At 45.3% G+C, this 18,445-nt stretch overlaps 1 protein-coding gene across 1 annotated transcript in view; it reads left to right on the top strand.

Moving 5' to 3' along the window:
* Positions 1-18,445, top strand: part of EXOC4 (exocyst complex component 4) — a 430,815-nt gene that overhangs the window by 308,852 nt on the left and 103,518 nt on the right. Inside the window, exon 11 of the mRNA XM_054189731.1 lies at positions 4,669-4,888. Within this exon, the coding sequence (XP_054045706.1) occupies positions 4,669-4,888 (220 nt within the window). The remainder of the gene's footprint in view (positions 1-4,668; positions 4,889-18,445) is intronic.

Consider the following 18,445-nt stretch of genomic DNA (forward strand, 5'->3'; position numbering starts at 1 on the left):
TCTCAAACATGTGTTCTTTCTGAGAATGAGAAGAAGAAAGACATCGTACATGTTGGCAAATTCTGGTGACCTTTTCTTTGGCTGGGAACTTGCGTCTTCACATTTCTCAGTAAGAAGAACTGTTGTGTAAAGGGTGCGCCTCTTGCCATTCCCCTGAAAATACACCAAAATGTGGCTGGGTTATACACCTTTGAAGAAGTGCGGTGCTCACACTCTCATAAGAGGCTTCCAGTTTGTAGAGGTTGAAGTTCTTGATGGGCACGGCCAAGCCAAGGGCAAGGACCTTGCAAAGGTGCTGGTTCCTGAGCCAAGGGCTGTCTCCCCTCGCAGTGTTTTTTGGGCTCCCGTACCTGCTGGGCTCTGGCTGCCTGGAGGAGGATGCTTCTTGATGTAAACGCCAAGGAGAGAGGAGAAACGTAGGATGAACAAGTGGGATAAGGAACCAAGGAAAATAAGAGAACTGGTGGCCGAATTCCCACAAACAGGAGCCATAAAAAGAAATGAGAAGGCAGGAAGAAAGGAGTTTGGAAGCGGTGTAGACAGCCCCGTGGGACTTGGTGGCAGAAGTGTCTCACTTGGTGTCACAGTGATTCACACAGGTGACAATTAGCTGCTGGTGGGTGTTACTCCAGTCGTGTAGAAGACAGTTGCAAAGTCCCAACGCTGTGACATTTGCTGTCTGAACACCGACCATCCTGCTCCTAGGACAAGACAAGGATCTGCTGATGAGAGCAATAGTGTGCCATTGCGTAATTAAAAATTGTACCGCAATGTCATGCACGGCAGGCCAAACTAAGGTGACACAAGCAACTCCAATCCTTGCTTTTCCAAACGTGTCAGTGTTTGACTTTGCAGCCTTAATTCTCTTAAGAAATACATAAAATTAATGTTTTGCATTAGATCAATCTGTTCTTAATGGCATTCTGAATAATCCTCTCAATACAGAACGCATAGGGTGCATCACTGTTGCAATGGAACGTGCTAGAAGGATTCTAGCCAGCAGGATTGAGCCAGCAATATGCCCTTGTGGCCAAGAAGGCCAATGGTCTCCTGGGGTGCACTAAAAAGAGCGTGGCCAGTAGGTCGAGGGGGGGTCATTCTCCCTCTTTACTCTGCCCTGGTGGGGCCACACCTGGAGTCCTGTGTCCAGTTCTGGGCTCCCTGGTTCAAAACGGACAGGGAACTGCTGGAGAGAGTCCAGCAGAGGCTACGACGATGAAGAGGGAACTGGAGCATCTCTGTGCTGAGGAAAGGCTGAGAGCCCTGGGGCTGTTCAGCCTGGAGAAGAGCAGACTGAGAGGGGATCTCATCAATGCTCAGCAATAGCTAAAGGGTGGGTGTCCAGAGGATGGGGCCAGACTCTTTTCCATGGTGCCCAGTGACAGAACAAGAGGTAACGGGCACAAACTCAAACATAGGAAGTTCCACCTAAACATGAGGAGGAACTTCTTTACCCTGAGGGTGCCAGAGCCCTGGCACAGGCTGCCCAGAGAGGTGGTGGAGTCTCCATCTCTGGAGACATTCCAACCCTGCCTGGACGCGTTCCTGTGCCACCTGCTGTGGGTGACCTTGCTCTGGCAGGGGGTTGGACTAGATGATCTCCAGAGGTCCCTTCCAACCCCAACCATTCTGTGATTCTGAGATTCTTGGAGAAAATCTGCCATACCTCTGTATCTGGAGCCTTGTGATGCTTGCTTGGACACCCTGGTCGTGTCCTCAGTGGGGTTTTCCTCTTGGTGGGATGAAGGCTGGAGCTGCACAGTGGCTGTCTTGAGTGCTCCATTTGCTGAGCACATGGGGGTTCTCCAGCAGCTGGGCCTCATCCTGGCTGATGAAGACATGGTGAGGTCATCTTTGAAACATGGCAGAGCACACCAAATTGGCCCTCAGTCATCCTTCTTCTAGGCTGTACTAAGTGGTAACGTACTGGTACCATTAGAGTATCAAATTTATGAACTCTTAGGGCTGTTCCCTACTGTAAGAGATGCTCTGACATCCATGTTACATTTTTCTTTACCTTTTCTCTCCTTCCATTTCCTTTGGTAGAGATCTTTTGATTAAATGAAGACTTCAGGAATTCTCTGTTTTTCATTACCATTATCATTTAATCAAGCTATACTCAAACATTCAAACTTCAGGCCTCTCATCCGTATCCTCTAGTCCTCTATGCCTTGCACAGTTTCATTCTTAATAACTTTTTCCCGATATCGAGTTTAAATCTGCTTTCCTAAGCTCTTTACCATTTGTTCTTTATCACAAGTATTGCTGAGCACTCATAAAATCCCCTCTCACAGAGTCATTGCTATCTAACAGCTTTCTCGTAATCTGTGATTACTTTGTTTCGTATCAAGTGAAATTGGGATATATTTGTGATCGGTACCAGTATTCGGTGAACCACTGTTGTCTCGTCTATGCCAAGAAATTAAAGCCTATTAGAACACGCCAGCCGCCAGGACTCAGCTCTCTAATCAAGGTAAAGTTTGCTGAAGATTACGGCGCGGGTCTTTAGGAGAGATCTGAAATGGTGATTAATGCCAGGTACTGGGAATCAAAAATTCTTGATTACACCTTTCGCTAGCACCGACCTTTGCTACGGCCCCGCACAAGCAATTTAGTCTCTGGTATAGGAAACACTTACAAACACCATGAAGCTATTGTGGGATAAGGAGTTGCTGTAGGTCAGAACATCTGAGCTCTAATAATAGTTTGCTGCTGGTTCGTATGCGGGCATTCTCCCTCTAAAAGTTTTCTTCTATTTATGTTGGTTTACCCATGTTTAAGCATGTGCTGGATTTTAAAAGTGTTTAGTAGTTGCTCCCTTCAGTTCACTGAAAGTTTGCTCCTTTCAAATTCAAGCTGCTGTGCCTCTCCTTTCCCATCTGAAGGAGGTATTACGGTAGAATTCACATCTTTTTTCGTGAATTCTGTACATCAAAAGCGCTGTGTAAATAAGCTTATAAAGAAAGAGTCGGCAAATTTATTGGCAGACATGAAAAGATGCGGTAAGTTAGTTCAATGTGGTCCCATCAACCTTGACAACATTCCCTTAAGGACATCAGTGGTTGTCACTCGAAGCTGGTGACATTAGGTCTATTATTTCAGAGATAAGCTTGGTGGTGGTCCCTTCTGCTCTCTTCCTGGGCGACTCCGCTGTTTCCCGGTTTGATAAAGCCGATTCACGTTACCGATCTGTGAAAGCCAGGGAATAAAACTGCCATCCTTGGCACTTCTCTCCATGCAGCATCTCTCTTTGGAGAGGCAATCTTCAAACTTCGCCGCGAATGGGTCCCCCCGCGGAAGCAATAACTGCATCGGCCCAAATGTGTCAGCTCTAGACTGATGGAGTCAACACTGCAGAGGCTTTAGGGAGCAAATTGTTCAGATTTGAAAGAAATCATGCTACTAAAATTGACAGGAGCTCCTCAGTCAGTCCTCTGAAGGGAAGCTGCCTCCTCTGGAGTGCTGGACATGGAGGTAGAAAATGAGGGACAATTAAGCAGACCTTGTTGAAGTGTTTGGGAAAATGGTTAGCAGTGAGGCATCGCTAATAAACGCTGACCGCTCTGGAACTGTTAGAGATGTCTCCATTGCAAAAAAAAAAAGTCTCCTAGTGAAGACGTGGTGGCTTTCAGGGTGCAGAGAGTGTTGCTGCGTATATTGGGAGATCCAAGGTCAAACGCTGCTGCCGTGTAAAACAAAGATAAAAACAATCCCAGCCTTTCCAGGAGTGAGATTAAAATATAAAAGATTGCGAGGCACTCATGTGCATCAATGAAGAAGGCTGTGTCAACACCATGCACACTCCTCCCTTTCAGACAGCATGTCTCAATCCATTATGGCTCCTGATAATCAATTCCTAATTATTTTGATACATCCAGTTTTGAAAGGAAGACTAATTTCGTTGCCTCAGATGTAAGTTAAAGGAATGACGAGGTAATTTCTAGAAGAAACTTCTATCTGTTAAACAGATGGCCTCACTGAGATAAAGATATTTTGCAGGAGGAGATGGCAAACATTTTGTGTTAAAATATTCCCAGAATTGGCATGCCGTTCTGCATACACGGGAATGGAATCCTAGGATGAAACAATAACGCGTAATAAAAATATAGCATAATACAGACATCCATAATGCAGTATGATATCAGCATAATAGATATGCATTGCTTTTTTCAGTGATCTCTCTAGACTTCGAGCTAGAATATACCGCTGTTCAGTTTAGAGGTGGGGAACCCACCTGTGGGAATCGAGTGACCAACCAGAGAAGGAAATTTACCTTTTCCAAGGAATTTCTAGCATCCTGAATGTTTTTATGGAGATTTTATTTTAAAAAAGGCACCTTTCCAGTATGTCTCAAATAGAGCAGTCAGTGACTTTTGGACGGATAAACACAAATGGTGGCCAGGTTGTGGATTTTCGCCATGTCCCCATTTTGTCTGTTTTTCTCCACCCATTGAGTCTCTCCAGCTGTTGGCGTTTCATGCATTTGTTTTTTGAAGGCTACTTTATAGACCTCTTCTACTCCTCATGCCTCAGGTCGGCAGAGTCTGTAGTCACTCCCCCACTGCTGGTGCTTGGCTCTGAGATGTAGGAATGGCAAAGACCACACTAACACATTTGGAGTAACTACATGGTTTAATTACATTGCATTCTTCCCCTTCTGTTTTCCAGATTTATCCAGGAAATAGAGCATGCCATGGAGCTTGGCCCAGCCAAGCAGTGTCCGCTCCGCGAGTTCCTCACCATGTACATCAAGAACATCTTCCTCAATCAGGTCCTGGCTGAGATCAATAAAGAAATTGAAGGTGTCACGAAGGCATCTGATCCCCTGAAAATATTGGCTAATGCAGATACCATGAAGATCCTAGGTGTGCAGCGGCCTCTTCTGCAGGTAGGAGCTGCATGAACTGCCAATACATCCCTTCTTGGCCATGTCTAGGCATAACTGGCTATATATCCATGAAAAAGGGCATGGACCTGCTCGAGCAGGGCCAGAGGAGGCCACAGAGATGCTGGGAGGGCTGGAGCCCCTCTGCTGTGGGGACAGGCTGAGAGAGCTGGGGGGGTTCCGCCTGGAGAAGAGAAGGCTGCTGGGAGACCTTCCAGCCCCTTCCAGTCCCTAAAGGAAAGCTGGGGAGGGACTCTGGAGCAGGGAGGGGAGTGATAGGATGAGGAGGAAGGGTTTTAAACTGGAAGAGGGGAGATTGAGATGAGATCTCAGGAAGAAATTCTTTGCTGTGAGGGGGGTGAGCCCCTGGCCCAGGTTGCCCAGAGAAGCTGTGGCTGCCCCATCCCTGGAGGGGTTCAAGGCCAGGTTGGACGGGGCTTGGAGCAACCTGGGCTGGTGGGAGGTGTCCCTGCCCAGGGCAGGGGGTGGAACTGGATGATCCCTTCCATCCCAAACCATTCTATGATTCGATGACCCACAAAATCTGTCTCAACATTGAGTCTGTAACTGTGGTCTGTTCCAGTGTCACCGCTGGTATAGTCTTTCCTCTTCCAGTCTCTGCATGCAGGTCGGTAGCTATACATAAATTAAGCGCTCTTATATTTTGCTTGTGCAAGAGGGTATGTCCTTCTTGTTAAATATGTCAAGCTAACAGCAATCTTTGCATCTCGTATGTGCCATTATTAAAGCACCTGGTAGCCATCGCAGCAAATTGTCACCAGCTTTCTTAAAACCGTGCCATAGAAGTTTATTTTCAAGATTTTCAGTAACGTGTGCCTCCCTTAGAAGTTCTGGGGAGGCTTGCAAATCAGAGAGCCATGCGATGGGACTAAATACACGTGCCAAACTATCAGGAGGAGCAAAGATGAGATCTGCTGCCTCCCAAGTGCAGCGTGTCCGTGATTGATGGGATGCTGTTGCAGCGAGGCGGCTGTATTGCTTCCCCAGCCAGATAAGAGAGATTTGAGAGCTTTGGCTTTGAAGTTAGAGTATTTATACGATTGAAGTTAGAGTATTTATACGAGAAGTCTCTTCTGAAACAGCTTTTTTGCGCTCTAATGTGGAGTGGTGATGATAGCAACAAACGCAGTTCTCGTCCCAGCTACGTGGGTAACAGGACAGTATGGAAGCCCCCCCCCCGTCCCCAAATTCTGAATTACACGTGTTGCGTGGGACTGAAAGGAGTGAACTAACTGCCAGCTCTGACTCTTGCTGTGATTTGGGTCAAGCTCTTTTAATCCTTTTAAATTATTCCCTCATATCTGTAAAATCGCCTCCTCAGGGATGAATAATATTTGCAAAGTTCTTAGGAAGTAGCACGCACCTCCCCAGGTTTATGTGGCCGCTTTCTATCTTAGTTTGTAATTGTAAAACACGAGTATATTATGATGATATATAATCATAGTAAGAACCATTATTATTGCTATTATTTTGGGGGAAATTGCTAGGATTTTTGTGTGTATTAATGATCACTAACGCTACGCCTGTCTGGGAGTTGCGGGTATGGGATGATTCTTTCAGAGACAAAGTGAAACGAGATTCCAGCAGAGTTTTCAGAAGTCTTTAGAGGGGAACAGCTTCCTTCGAAAGGGGAGGAAAGTTTCTTTACAGGGCTTAAAAAGTTTCCATGAGTTCAAATGATGTTTTGGAGCAGCACAACAGCCCTGAACTACTTCTTTCCCAAAGCAGAGCTTTACCTTCCATCTCAGAAACTTAGCTGTCAAAACCGAAAAGTGGAGGAATACAACCCATTGTAAATAATTAGAATCATAGAATCATAGAATGTGTTGGGTTGGAAGGGACCTTTAAAGGTCATCTAGTCCAACCCCCCTGCAGTGAGCAGGGACATCTTCAACTAGATCAGGTTGCTCAGAGCCTCATCCAGCCTGGCCTTGAATGTCTCCAGGGATGGGGCCTCCAGCTCCTCTCTGGGCAACCTGGGCCAGTGTCTCACCACCCTCATTGTATTACCAACATTAGAAATTGTTTCAGCCCCAGCGTTCACTGAGCACGCACGATGTAAGAGGAGAGCGGGGCATTGCCCCAAGAGCAGGTTACGTCTTGGTATCTCATGTTGGATGGATTTGATGGCATTTGTCTTTTTTTCCCTTGGTGCTGCAAAAGTAGTGACGATCAGGTGTAAGATGCAACGGTAAAAATGCAGGAGGAGTGGTCACGAAGCAAGAGCAGAGTATTGAGAACAACTTTAAGGAGACCAGAAGGGGTTTTGTAGATAAGAACTGGAGTGCGTTGGCAGGAGCACAGCAGAGAGAATCATAGAATCATAGACTGTGTTGGGTTGGAAGGGACCTCCAAAGGTCATCTAGTCCAACCCCCCTGCAGTGAGCAGGGACATCTTCAACTAGATCAGGTTACTCAGAGCCTCATCAAGCCTGGCCTTGAATGTCTCCAGGGATGGGGTACCGAGGGGAAGAATTTAGAAAGTACACCCTTGTTTTGCGGTTATCTGCAATGCCGGTAACTCCTCACCATTGCAAGTGCCTGGGAAAAAGGAAACATGCCAAATCTGCGCCACACGTAGATGTCTTCCAAGACCTGATTTTCAGAACAGGGTTGAAAAAAAAGAATGTAGTGCATTTTTGGCTTCCACAACAGGAAAGTATCTGAAAATTGAAAATCTGAGTTAACAATAGAAACAAAATTGTACTTATTCATGGTCTGAGGAGTCTGTTGAAGATGTTATTTGAATTTCGTTTTGAGAGATCTGGAGATTAGTAGGTCTATTCTGTGTTACATTTTATATTGTTTGCCTTTCTTTTGTTTTCTCATATGAGAATTAAACTGAGTAAGAAGCCAAACTCAGCCCACGCAGGCATCTGACCTTCTTGAGAGCTGAAAAAACTTCATGGTAATGTTAATGTGCAAACTTCGGTGCAGGACCACAGAGGTTGTTAACCTTACAAATTTGGTTTGGATTCTTAATGCAGTAGTGTATTTTTGTGGATTGTGGCTTCATTTGTAGCCGTGAAAATGTGTTCTATAATATCAATATATTTTCTTAAAGTTCATTTGGGGTTGAAGAGTCAGAATGGCTTGGAATTTTCTCGTCCAGTTCCTATAATTTGTTTCTCATGATGGATGGAAAGCATTTTGAACTGGAATTATTCTTGGTCAAAATGTACATGGTCAGAAGGTCTGCCTGTTCCCGACATTATAGACGGGTAATTCTGTGAAAGAGAAGAAAAATTGCTGCCTCTCTCAACCAAGTCATCCAAATAGCTCCTAAAATAATTTTATCGATTTTACATTAAAAGGGAAAAAAAAAAAAAAGCCTATTTCTGCATTGACAGCGCTGAAATCTTTGCCCTCATCTCCTCATGGGTACGATGAAAATAGTGTAGCGTGGATGAGCCTTGTGCCTCTCTCCCAGCCCTGTGGTGCTTTTTCCTGCCTTGTCTCATTCCTGGAGGGGTTCGTGGTTCAACCATCCCGCTCCTTTCTATCCCCAAGATCTTTCTGAAGCTCCTGCGGCGGGAGCCGGCGCTGTGATTTGAACACGACTCAAGGATTTCTCCATTCCCTCTGCACAGGCTGATAATAGCTGCTTTTTGATAACTATCACCACATGTTTGAACTGAATTAGCTTCGAGATAAGAGGTTTTCTAGCATCCTGTGCCATCGTGTCCTCACAGATGAATCATCCATTTCTGTAAAGATTATGCTTTAAAAAAATATTCGTAGCTGCCCTTTGTAAATAGTACATTTGACTTGGGAGGATGGGCTTGTTTCCCGTTCTTTCATCCTTAAATGTAAAATATTGTAAATCCCTTTCCTTTTAAGAGTGACTGAATAAGCACGAAACTAATTTGTCTCAAAATTATTCTGCGTTAAACTTCATGCTGTAATTGTTTAAATCAATACTAAATTAGGCTACAAGCGGCTCGACAGCTTGTTATAGCCTGTTCTTGTACGGTTCGTGTCGAGGTGATAAATCTTTCCAGCGAGGTGGTCACTACTAATACTGGCCTTAAAAATGTGCTGCCCTGCCTCCATCCAACAAAAAAGTGCACGTTGCTTCGATTTTTTTTTTGCCCTATAGCAGCAGAATGGGATTTTTCCTTTCGAGCGTCAGCGCGGCCGTGTTATGGTTTGAGGAACCCGCAACAATTTATTGTCATTTAGACAATTATTCTATCACCCGATGAATCGGGAAAAAACAAGGAAATCTGAGGGTTGAAATATAAATAGATTTAATAGAATACTAGTAAATAACTAGCATTCATAACACTACGCAGCCAATGCCGATCCCGACACCGATATAAAATACACAAGGGTTATACCCAGCCCATTCTATCGTAGGGAGCCGTGCACTCCCAGCCCGGGACAGCCAGCGTGGGGACACCGCGAGCGCTAAGGTTTCGGGAAGAAGGGAAGGGCTCAGGGCTCCGGCACCGGGGCAAGGAATGCTCAGGATGGCGGCCAGCAAGGGAGAGGGAGAACTCCTCAGCAAACTTTTCAATTTCTATTGAATGTGACGTTCATGGTACGAAGTAATCCCGTTGGTCAACTCGGGTCTCGCTCCTCCTCATCCCCGCACCTGGGGAGCTCGAAAACACTGAGACCTTGAAACCTGCATCCCGTAGCTGGCTATAAAGTAAATATTTTCACAAATTCAGACACCAGAGCCTTCTAAAAGTGCAGTTTTCCCCAGCATTGGAAGGTAAATTAATCCTGTGTCGCTCAAACCAGAACAGGCCGTCGTGTCGTATAGCAGCATTGTGTAGATGATGGGCGTGATGGTTTTCTGGCCAAGCTCCAGCGGCTGAAAATCCAGCAGAAAAACTCCTTCAAAAGTCAGAGCGTGCAGCTGTTTGCAGGATAATGACTCGCTGGAGCTAATTACCCCGTCGCCCGCGCCACTTATCCCACGCACTAAGTCACTCGCTTGTGACTTTCCAAGGAGACATCGCTGGTAGCTTTGGCATGTTTTCTTCCCGTCAAATTACTGGTTATTAAGAAGAAGAATGGTCACAGTGAGTGGCGTTTAAACGGCTCACCAGTAGTGATGGGTGCATGCTTTGATAGCGGGTGGATGTTATTATTTATTAGTGTAAACAAATTAGTTGTTTTTCCAGGCTGGCTTCCAACGATCAAAGTCCATTAAGGAGCAGGCACAGCTGATCAATTGGGTTTTTCCCATTCAAGGACAAGTGCGACTTTTGAGGCAGCACCTGTGGTCCTGGTCCCCATATTTCAATTTTTTTTTTGCAGGGACGTGGTGCGTAAAGCAGTTTGAAGTGCTTTGCGGATGTTTTCGTCTCTTGGGTGGTGTATCTGTTTCCATTGCACAGCCAATACGTCGAGAGGTGACGACCCCCAGGCTGAGTTCGTGGCAGAATTTCTGGCTGAATCTTCTTTTTCAGTTTTCAAATGAGAGACAAAAATTATCTCTCCGTGGGAGTCTGACTCTCCCTATTGCTTTCAGTATTTCTTTAGATAATTCTTCCTCTGGGGGGAACATTTAGTGTGGTTACTGCCTTTTGTGGAAGCTTTTACAAGGCTCCCGCGTAAGTCATCTGCAGATGTGTAAGTTCTCCACTGAGGCTGATCGTGGAGCTCTAAGTTATATAAAAGCAATTGCTGGCTTTAGGCAAACTGTTATGGCAGTGCTTCAATTTATTTTAAAAATCAAGTTTGACTTGCACATTCAGTAAAACCTGGGTAGGAGACGGCTTTAAGTTGGATGTGGAGATATTGAAGCAGCACACCTTGCAGGCAGAATTATTTTCTTCCTCTCCGGATCTGGAAAAGCAAAGTCAGGTTTCACAAACCATCCCACGAATGTGACTCACGTTTGACCTGAAGGAAACAGTCGCACGTTTGAGGTCTCCGTAGCCTATAAATCCCTGCATTCGCTGGGTAACTCTTCCATAGGTGGGTGCAATCTTGCATTGGAGTCATCCAGAGTCCAAATAAACCCCTCCTTTCTTCAGCGCTTGAATCCAGGTTAATATTCCCCAGCTCTCGTGACCTGAGGCTCCATACCAAGCTGCTCTTGGCCATGTGGTTTATATCTAGAACATGTGAGAACCCCTCTCCCATTTAAACAAACCTTTTTGAGAGCTGATAAAATCACAGCTGTTCTCTCTGGAGTGTGCTGTATTAGAAATTAGCACCACAGAGAACAGTAAAAGCCTAAGTCTCGATTGAAAGCAGTGAGAATTGGGTGCAAAATGGCTTTGATCGTGGTGCTACCTGAGACCACGAACTTCTTTTGTCCACCTTAACAATTATCTGCCATATGACCACAATTTTTTGGCCCATACCAGCCCGGATTGGATTTGAACTTCATAAATGATGGATTGCCATTATCTCCAGATCTTTAATAACCATTTTTTGAATATTTACGTACCCAGTCTTGAAAACGTCCAGAGATTGAGATCCTCTGGACAACGGTTCTGCATTACTCTCCTGCTGGAAAGCTTTTTCCTAGCCACAATTTTTGGCCGCTGTCCCTCAGTATGTCACAGGTATGATATATAGAACAGATCAGGAGTTTTCCTTTAAGTCACGTGTTATTTTTATTTGTGGAAAAGTGAAGCCTACACACAGTGCAGCTCTTGCCTCTATGTAAGGCACATTAGGTGTAAAGCAGAATGAGTGACCACATTGTGGCCTTCACACTTCTACCTGTGGTTGTGTCTTGTTATGGCTGATGTCTAGTTTAGATTATTCCGGTGTTATTAAAATACACCTCCCCATTTTGTGCTCCTGGGGTCAGTCTAGCCACAATCATCTTGATGAAAGTGTATATGAAGGGGTTGTGTCAATGAGTCTAATAGAAAGACATTATGGGCGAAACAGACCAGTTAATAAAAAGAGATCACCCGGTCTTGTATCTCTGAGCAATTACATTGTTCTTTTGATTAGTACATCTTAAATATTTTTTCAATAATTCCATTTGATTGGTAAAACTTATTAGTCAAAGACTGCGTTTCTAACACGGCTTTATCTCTCAATCCGTGTCTTTGTAGTGCATCAGCCGACATCGTTCCTAGGGTCCAAGAGCTGATACTTCAGGGAAAATTCATGTCATTTGCTTGGCTTGCTCAGAGTTGTGTCTGCTGGATTATTTTAGATGACCTGAGCCGGGAAAGCTCTTGTTTCCAACCTTCCGCTCCAAGTTTGAGCAAAAGCGATGACCATTGCTCTGAACGTCCTTGGGAACTAGCGGCTTTGGGTTGGAAAAGCACAACCTCCTGAGCTGCTGGTGCTGAGCAACCTGGCTGGAATGGGGTCAAACCTTGTGTTTTCAGGGTAGGTTGGAGGGCGCAGACCGGCTGCTGTCTCTTTTGATCTTTCTGCAGCAAGAACTTTTTGGTGGACCAGCCAGAGAGAAGTAATGGTTTCTGACACATCTGCTGACAGGGACTGAACTGCATTAGCACTCTGTCAATCCCATCGTCTATGAGCTGCCTTTTTTGAGACCTGTTTGACTTTGCTGGCCATCAAAGGCAGCCTCAGCTTTTGGCCTGCATGGGAAGAGCAGCAGGCAGTCAAGGGGGAGGTGGATAGCGGCATGGCCAACGGGAATCCACAGGGATCAGCTGCTCTAAGGGAGCAGAAGGGGCATTGAGCCCCTGGGATCACCTTGGGAGCTGGAATGGGTGCGAGGAGAGGTCGGCTTTGCCTCCGTGCATTTTCTGTCTCTCTCTGGTTTTTCTGGTCATTAGTTTGATAAGTGGGACTCTAGCCAAGGTGGAAAGAGAGACGGATTCCAGTTCTCACATACTGGAGATGGCTTGGAAAAAAAAAAAGAAAAAAAAAAAAAGAGAGAAATGAAAAATAGCTGTCACTATCTTCTCGGCCTTGAAGATTGACATCTCACTAGCAGGTCCTGTCTGTGACATTGCAATTCCCTGTACAGCTTCTGGATTCATCCTGTCTCCATAGACGCAGTTATCTATTGAGCTGGTAGGGCTTTTATCCCTTTTCTTTTGCTCCTGAATTAATGTGGGATTTTAGGGTGATGGGAGAAACAGTGCATAGTCTGCTTCATTCTTTTCCCATTCTTCTTGATAGGATTTTATTTTAAAATCCTGCGATCGTCATGCACGCAACGATTTCTGGCTTGGCCTGAAGTCAACGGAGAGTCAACGTGCAACAATTGCGGTAGGGAAGCTGTGGGAGATGCTCCAGCGTGGTGCTGGAGGTGCCTCCGGAGTGCTGAGCCCATCAGCTCCCGCTGCTGGCTGTGAGATGCAGAGGAGCATCCGTATCTTACGGGATTAATCCCTGTAAGGGACCTTTCCTGTTGCGGTATTTACAGTGTTCGCCCTCACCCTGGGCTGCGCGGCTGTTTGTCGGTGGCAGTTCATCGAGTAATCGCTAGACAGGGAAAACCACTAAAACTTCCCTGCAAGTTATTTTATTTTTCATTTTTTTTTCCTTCTTGCAGTCTTTGTCTTTTTTTTTTTTTTTTTTGTCAGAAGTTGGAAGTAAACCACATGGATCTGCCCCACCTTCGGTCACAGGCCTTGATTGATTATTTTAATTGGCAAAACAGCCCAGACAGGCTCCTTCAGCAGTAGTATTGCGCTCATAAATCCTCATTTTGCCTCACCTGGCTGAGCCCACGTGGTTGGTGTCAGAAACAGCCCTTCTTATCTTTCTGTCCAGAGGAGAAGCCATTTAGCTTGGCCACCCTCCTGTTTGTTTAAAGCTTAAGCTGCCCATTTCTCATTTGCAACCTCGTTAAACGTACAGCATCCGTGGCAGGAGAGCGCGTCGCGGGGCTGCGGAGGCAGAGCTGCTCTTCTCGTTAACCCAGGGGCGCTTCCGAAAACCGTGAAATCTCAGACACGGCACCTGCAGAAGCCGCACTTCACCCCGCTTTCCTTCTTCCCCTCCAGCTGCCTTTTTTTCCTAGGTGTTTCTTCAATTTTAAACCGGCGGTTTGACATCGCTACGGTTGTTTTCGGTGATGGATGACCATAGCTGCAGCGTCCAGGAGGCTCTTAGCATCCACTCGTGGGTACCTACAGAGGCAAAGCCTGATGAACTACCCTTAAAGGAGATCCCAATCGCTCCGTCACCAACCGCCCTCGAGGAGTTTCTTTCATAACTCTCTTTTAGAATCATAGAATCCTAGAGTGTGTTGGGTTAGAACCTTTAAAGGTCATCTCGTCCAACCCCCCTGCAGTGAGCAGGGACATCTTCAACTAGCTCAGGTTGCTCAGAGCCTCATCCAGCCTGGCCTTGACTGTCTTTTCCCTAGGTATGCGTAATTGCTTGCTTTTTTCAAAACACAGCAGTGGTGGAGTTTGGGGTCTTGGTTGGGCTTTTTTCAACTCGCTGCCCCCATGAGCTGAATGTTCTGTCTCTCCCTCACAAAAATGCCGATTTTTTTTTGCTTCCCTCCCGTCTGCCTGGTTTGCTTTGCGAATCCCAGATCTCGTGCAGCGCACTTTATAGATGTGCTTCAAGAGGAGGAACTTTCCAGCGTTCTTGCCAGGCTCATTGAAAGTCGCATGCGTTTTTTCCCCCCCCACCCTTGCATTTGAAGCCCAGGCCCATCTCATTTAGGAAGAATAACTCTAATTTCTAGTTTTTGAAATGTTTTCCTAATCAGAAGTGCTGCATGAGAAGAGCCATTGCGTTTTAAATAATTGATGGCTACTTTATTGAGTTGTCAGCACTAATTCATCCTCCTTTTGAAGTGCTCGGATGTTCAAAGGAGTAATCCTTCTACAACGTGCTCATTTTTTGAAGAAAAGTTCATTTTTATAATTACCTTTTTTTTTTTTCTCTCCCCCACTGCGGAGTGTAATTGTAGCTGTGCGGCGAGGGGGAGGGATGAAATCCCTTCCAGCTCACGCAGGCTCTGAAACGCCTTTATTACCACTTTTGCTGCTAATTTCTCTGCCTCCCCCCTTTTGCAGAGGTTTAATTATACCTGTTTTAAAAGCGCATTTTGAAATATGACACCTAGTTCTCATAGAGAACAAAAGAGAGATTAATCTATTGTTAAAAGGAAAGGTAAAGAAGCTCTACTTTTTTTTTTTTTTTTTTTGTCAGGGACTGCCCCTCCCTGACAAGCAGCATTCGGAGGGAGGACTGCAGAGAAGGAGCTGTGATTTTGAAGGCAGGGACTTGTCAACAGGAGAATTAAAAAATGAAAAAATGAAAAACAGAGGCAGAGATGCTGCGATCGGAATATTCCTTCTTGCGCGGTGCTTTTCCCTTCCTCCCCTCCGCTGGCGGAGGGAAAGGTTCTTGCGGGAGTGTGTAAACTTTGCTAGCAGCTTAAAGGTTAATAGCACTCTGCATCACATCTGTAAGAACTGAGAGAAGGCAGTAAATTAAAAGTTTCTCCTCTTGCTACTAATCTGTAAATAGACTCTTTCCATTTCAGAAAAAAAAAAACCAAAAAATAATAATAGTTTCACTCGTGCACACAAAGCTATCAGAACAGTAAGTTTTTTGCAAATGATCTGCTTTTGCGCTGGGATTTTCACTCGCGTGAACTTCACCGTACAGGGGGTGAAAGCTTTTCCCTTTCCACGCGTAAAGCCGTTGGGTGGTTACCAGGTTCTGCAGCCCCAGTTGCGGTCGTTGTGGGCCTGATCCAACGCTCGCTGGGGAATTCACACCATTGGGATGGGCTTTTTAATTAAAATATTCAGGGACCTTGTGTCTCTGTAAAGTAAACTACTATGTGGAGTGAAAATAAGAGTAAAATGACACAACTCTACCAGAGAGCCTTGCCTCGGGCTGTGTTCCATTTTAATTAATTAGGTGCTGATTATAGCTGCTGGAAAAGGTAAAGACAAGAAAGAATTGAAAAGCATTGAATTTGTGAAGATGGTATCCTAGATTCCGATCTCGGCTGACCTTGAAGTCAATGGGGTTACACCGGATTTCTTCCAATGCAAGTGAGATGAGATCTAGCCCATTAGCTCTAAATAATGTCTGTAGTCACTCTTTTTAAACATTAAAAGACAGAAAAAGATATGGTCAGTCAGCTGCATCCGGCTCGTGTTTGCATGAATAGCATCAGCCTCAATAACCTCGAGTCGCATACAATTAAAAGAAAAACAAGCCTGAAAATGAAGCAAACCAAACATTCGAGCCTCCGAGGGAGCTCCAAGGCACTTCTAGCAAAGGCACTGAGATTTCTTTGCTTAACTGTATATTTTCTCATTTCAGGGTGGTGTCAGAAACTGTATTAAGGGCAGATTGATGACAAGTTGAACATCCCTCTGGTGTTAGCATAGTATTTCATATCTAATTTCTTTGCTGTTTTCCACGGCGCTTTGGCGTCCACAAAATCAAAAATATTATTGATCACCATTCTCCTAGTTAGACACTTCAAAATAGCGAGGAGGACCCGTTTGCCTAGAGGTATTGGCTGCAAAATGTCCACGAGCTGGTGCGTTAGAGCTCTCATCCAGGTGCTAGTCAAGTCATTCATCTAAAAATAAAACTATACATGTTTTGGGTCTTCCTAGAGTTACTTGAAGAAATGTTTCCCATCCTCCCATTCCCATCCCTCCCAAAAAACACTTTGGTTTTGCTGGTTGCGTTGCCGCTGATACAGCAGAGCGCGGTCTGCAGACCATCAGGGAAGGATGTTGGGTCCCAGTGGGTGATGTAGGAAAATGGTGCCTGTGGTGCAGGCTCGTAGGGACAGAAGTTTGGAAGAAACATTTGGAGAGATCCATTCCCAGATGGGCACAGGCGATCCCATCGTAGAGACCCTCTTGAAACAAAGCTGCATCTGAAAGCTGGCTCTTATGCTCTTGCTTGCTTCCCCGTTTAAAGCCCTTTTTCTCGTTCCCAGGTTAAGAGTAACAGCCAACGTTCACCATTTATTTTGCGCCTTGGACTCCTGCTGGGTTAAAAGCAGTATTTTGATATTCAGATTCATTCCTTTTAATATTGCTTGGTATTTTGGGATTTTGATTTGATTCCTGGTTCTTCCCGATGAATTTGTGTACGGGATGTGTTTGCTTTATGATTTGTAAAGGCCAATCACAACCTGCAGGAGTGTGTGTAGGAGCGGCCAGAACATCGTCCAGATTTCACCTCTAGCGCTCAGTCTGAACTCTAGGAAGAGTGGCAAAGCAACGGAGCTGGTGAGGGGTCTGGAGCACAAGTCTGGTGAGGAGCGGCTGAGGGAGCTGGGGGTGTTCAGCCTGGAGAGAAGGAGGCTGAGGGGAGACCTTCTTGCTCTCTGCAACTGCCTGAAAGGAAGGGGTAGGGAGATGGGGATCGGGCTCTTCTCCCAAGGAACAGGCAATAGGACAAGAGGAAACGGCCTCAAGTTGTACCAGGGGAGGTTTAGGATGGATATTCAGAAAAATTTCTTCAATGAAAGGGTTATTAAGCATTGGAGGAGGCTGCCCAGGGAAGTGGTGGAGTCACCATCCCTGGAGGTATTTAAAAGACGGGTAGACGTGGTGCTGAGGGACGTAGGTTAGTGGTGGTTTTTATCAGTTAGGTTGATGGTTGGACTCGATGATCTGAAAGACCCCTTTCAACCTAGGCAATCCTATGATTCTACAAAGTAATAATAGTAATAATAATAATAATAATAATAATAGTAGTAGTAGTAGTAGTAGCAATGGTAATAATAATAATTCTTACATTGGTAGGGCTTGGGGAATAGCCCCCTGCTTTAGAAAGAGAGGTGAATTTTCTTGCTTTTGCAGATAGAAGAGTTTATACCACCACCACCAGGTGTGGGTGTTGGATGGGCTTCTCAAAGAGCTAACCAAAGAACCGCCAAAAAGTGACCAAAAGCCCATGGCTTCCTAATTATCATTACCTCTTCAAATCAGCGGACCATGCTACATTTAAGAAACATCCCTGCTCAGAGCAACATCAAATACTTCTGGCCACGATGACACTTTTTAGCTCTTCCTGTGAACCATCTGCCAATAACCCCCGGAGGGGACAAGGAACAGGACTTACAGCAATGGCCATGCCGCAAAGCAGAGACTGCAGTACGAACTATCCCAAAAATCCCCAAAAAAAGGAGAGGAAAAGAGAGAAGAGGTTAAGATTAAGCGGCTGATGCTCTGAAAATAAAAACCTGCTGTTAGATCCGGGAGGAAAATCCATGACAAGTGGACTCAGGCAAGAAGGATCTACCCACTGCTGCGTGTAAACCAAGTAGCTGGAGGGTGTCAGGGCTTACTTGGTCTTTTAGGTTCTTAAAAATAATTTGGCGACACTTGCATGGTTTGTCAAGCCAACAAAATCTCGTCTAATTGAAATGAATTGCCTGCGTGTGTATAAATGCATATTGAAGTTTCTGTATCGCAGCCTCAAACCGGTAATACGGGCTGAGCATCTCTTAATTGCATTCGGCGTTGTATTTCACAGCTGGGCTGAAGAGCAGCCAGAAAAACTGCTTTCCATGGAGTGAGGTTTCGAGTGAGGGGGAGCAAGTCCTCTTGCTAATTTGGGGGTTAATAATTCCCCAGGTCCATAGCACTGGAGATACAGAGAAGAGCTGGTTGAAGTTCTGAAAAA

Source organism: Rissa tridactyla, chromosome 1 (assembly GCF_028500815.1).
Source record: "Rissa tridactyla isolate bRisTri1 chromosome 1, bRisTri1.patW.cur.20221130, whole genome shotgun sequence".
In the NCBI taxonomy this organism is placed as follows: domain Eukaryota; kingdom Metazoa; phylum Chordata; class Aves; order Charadriiformes; family Laridae; genus Rissa; species Rissa tridactyla.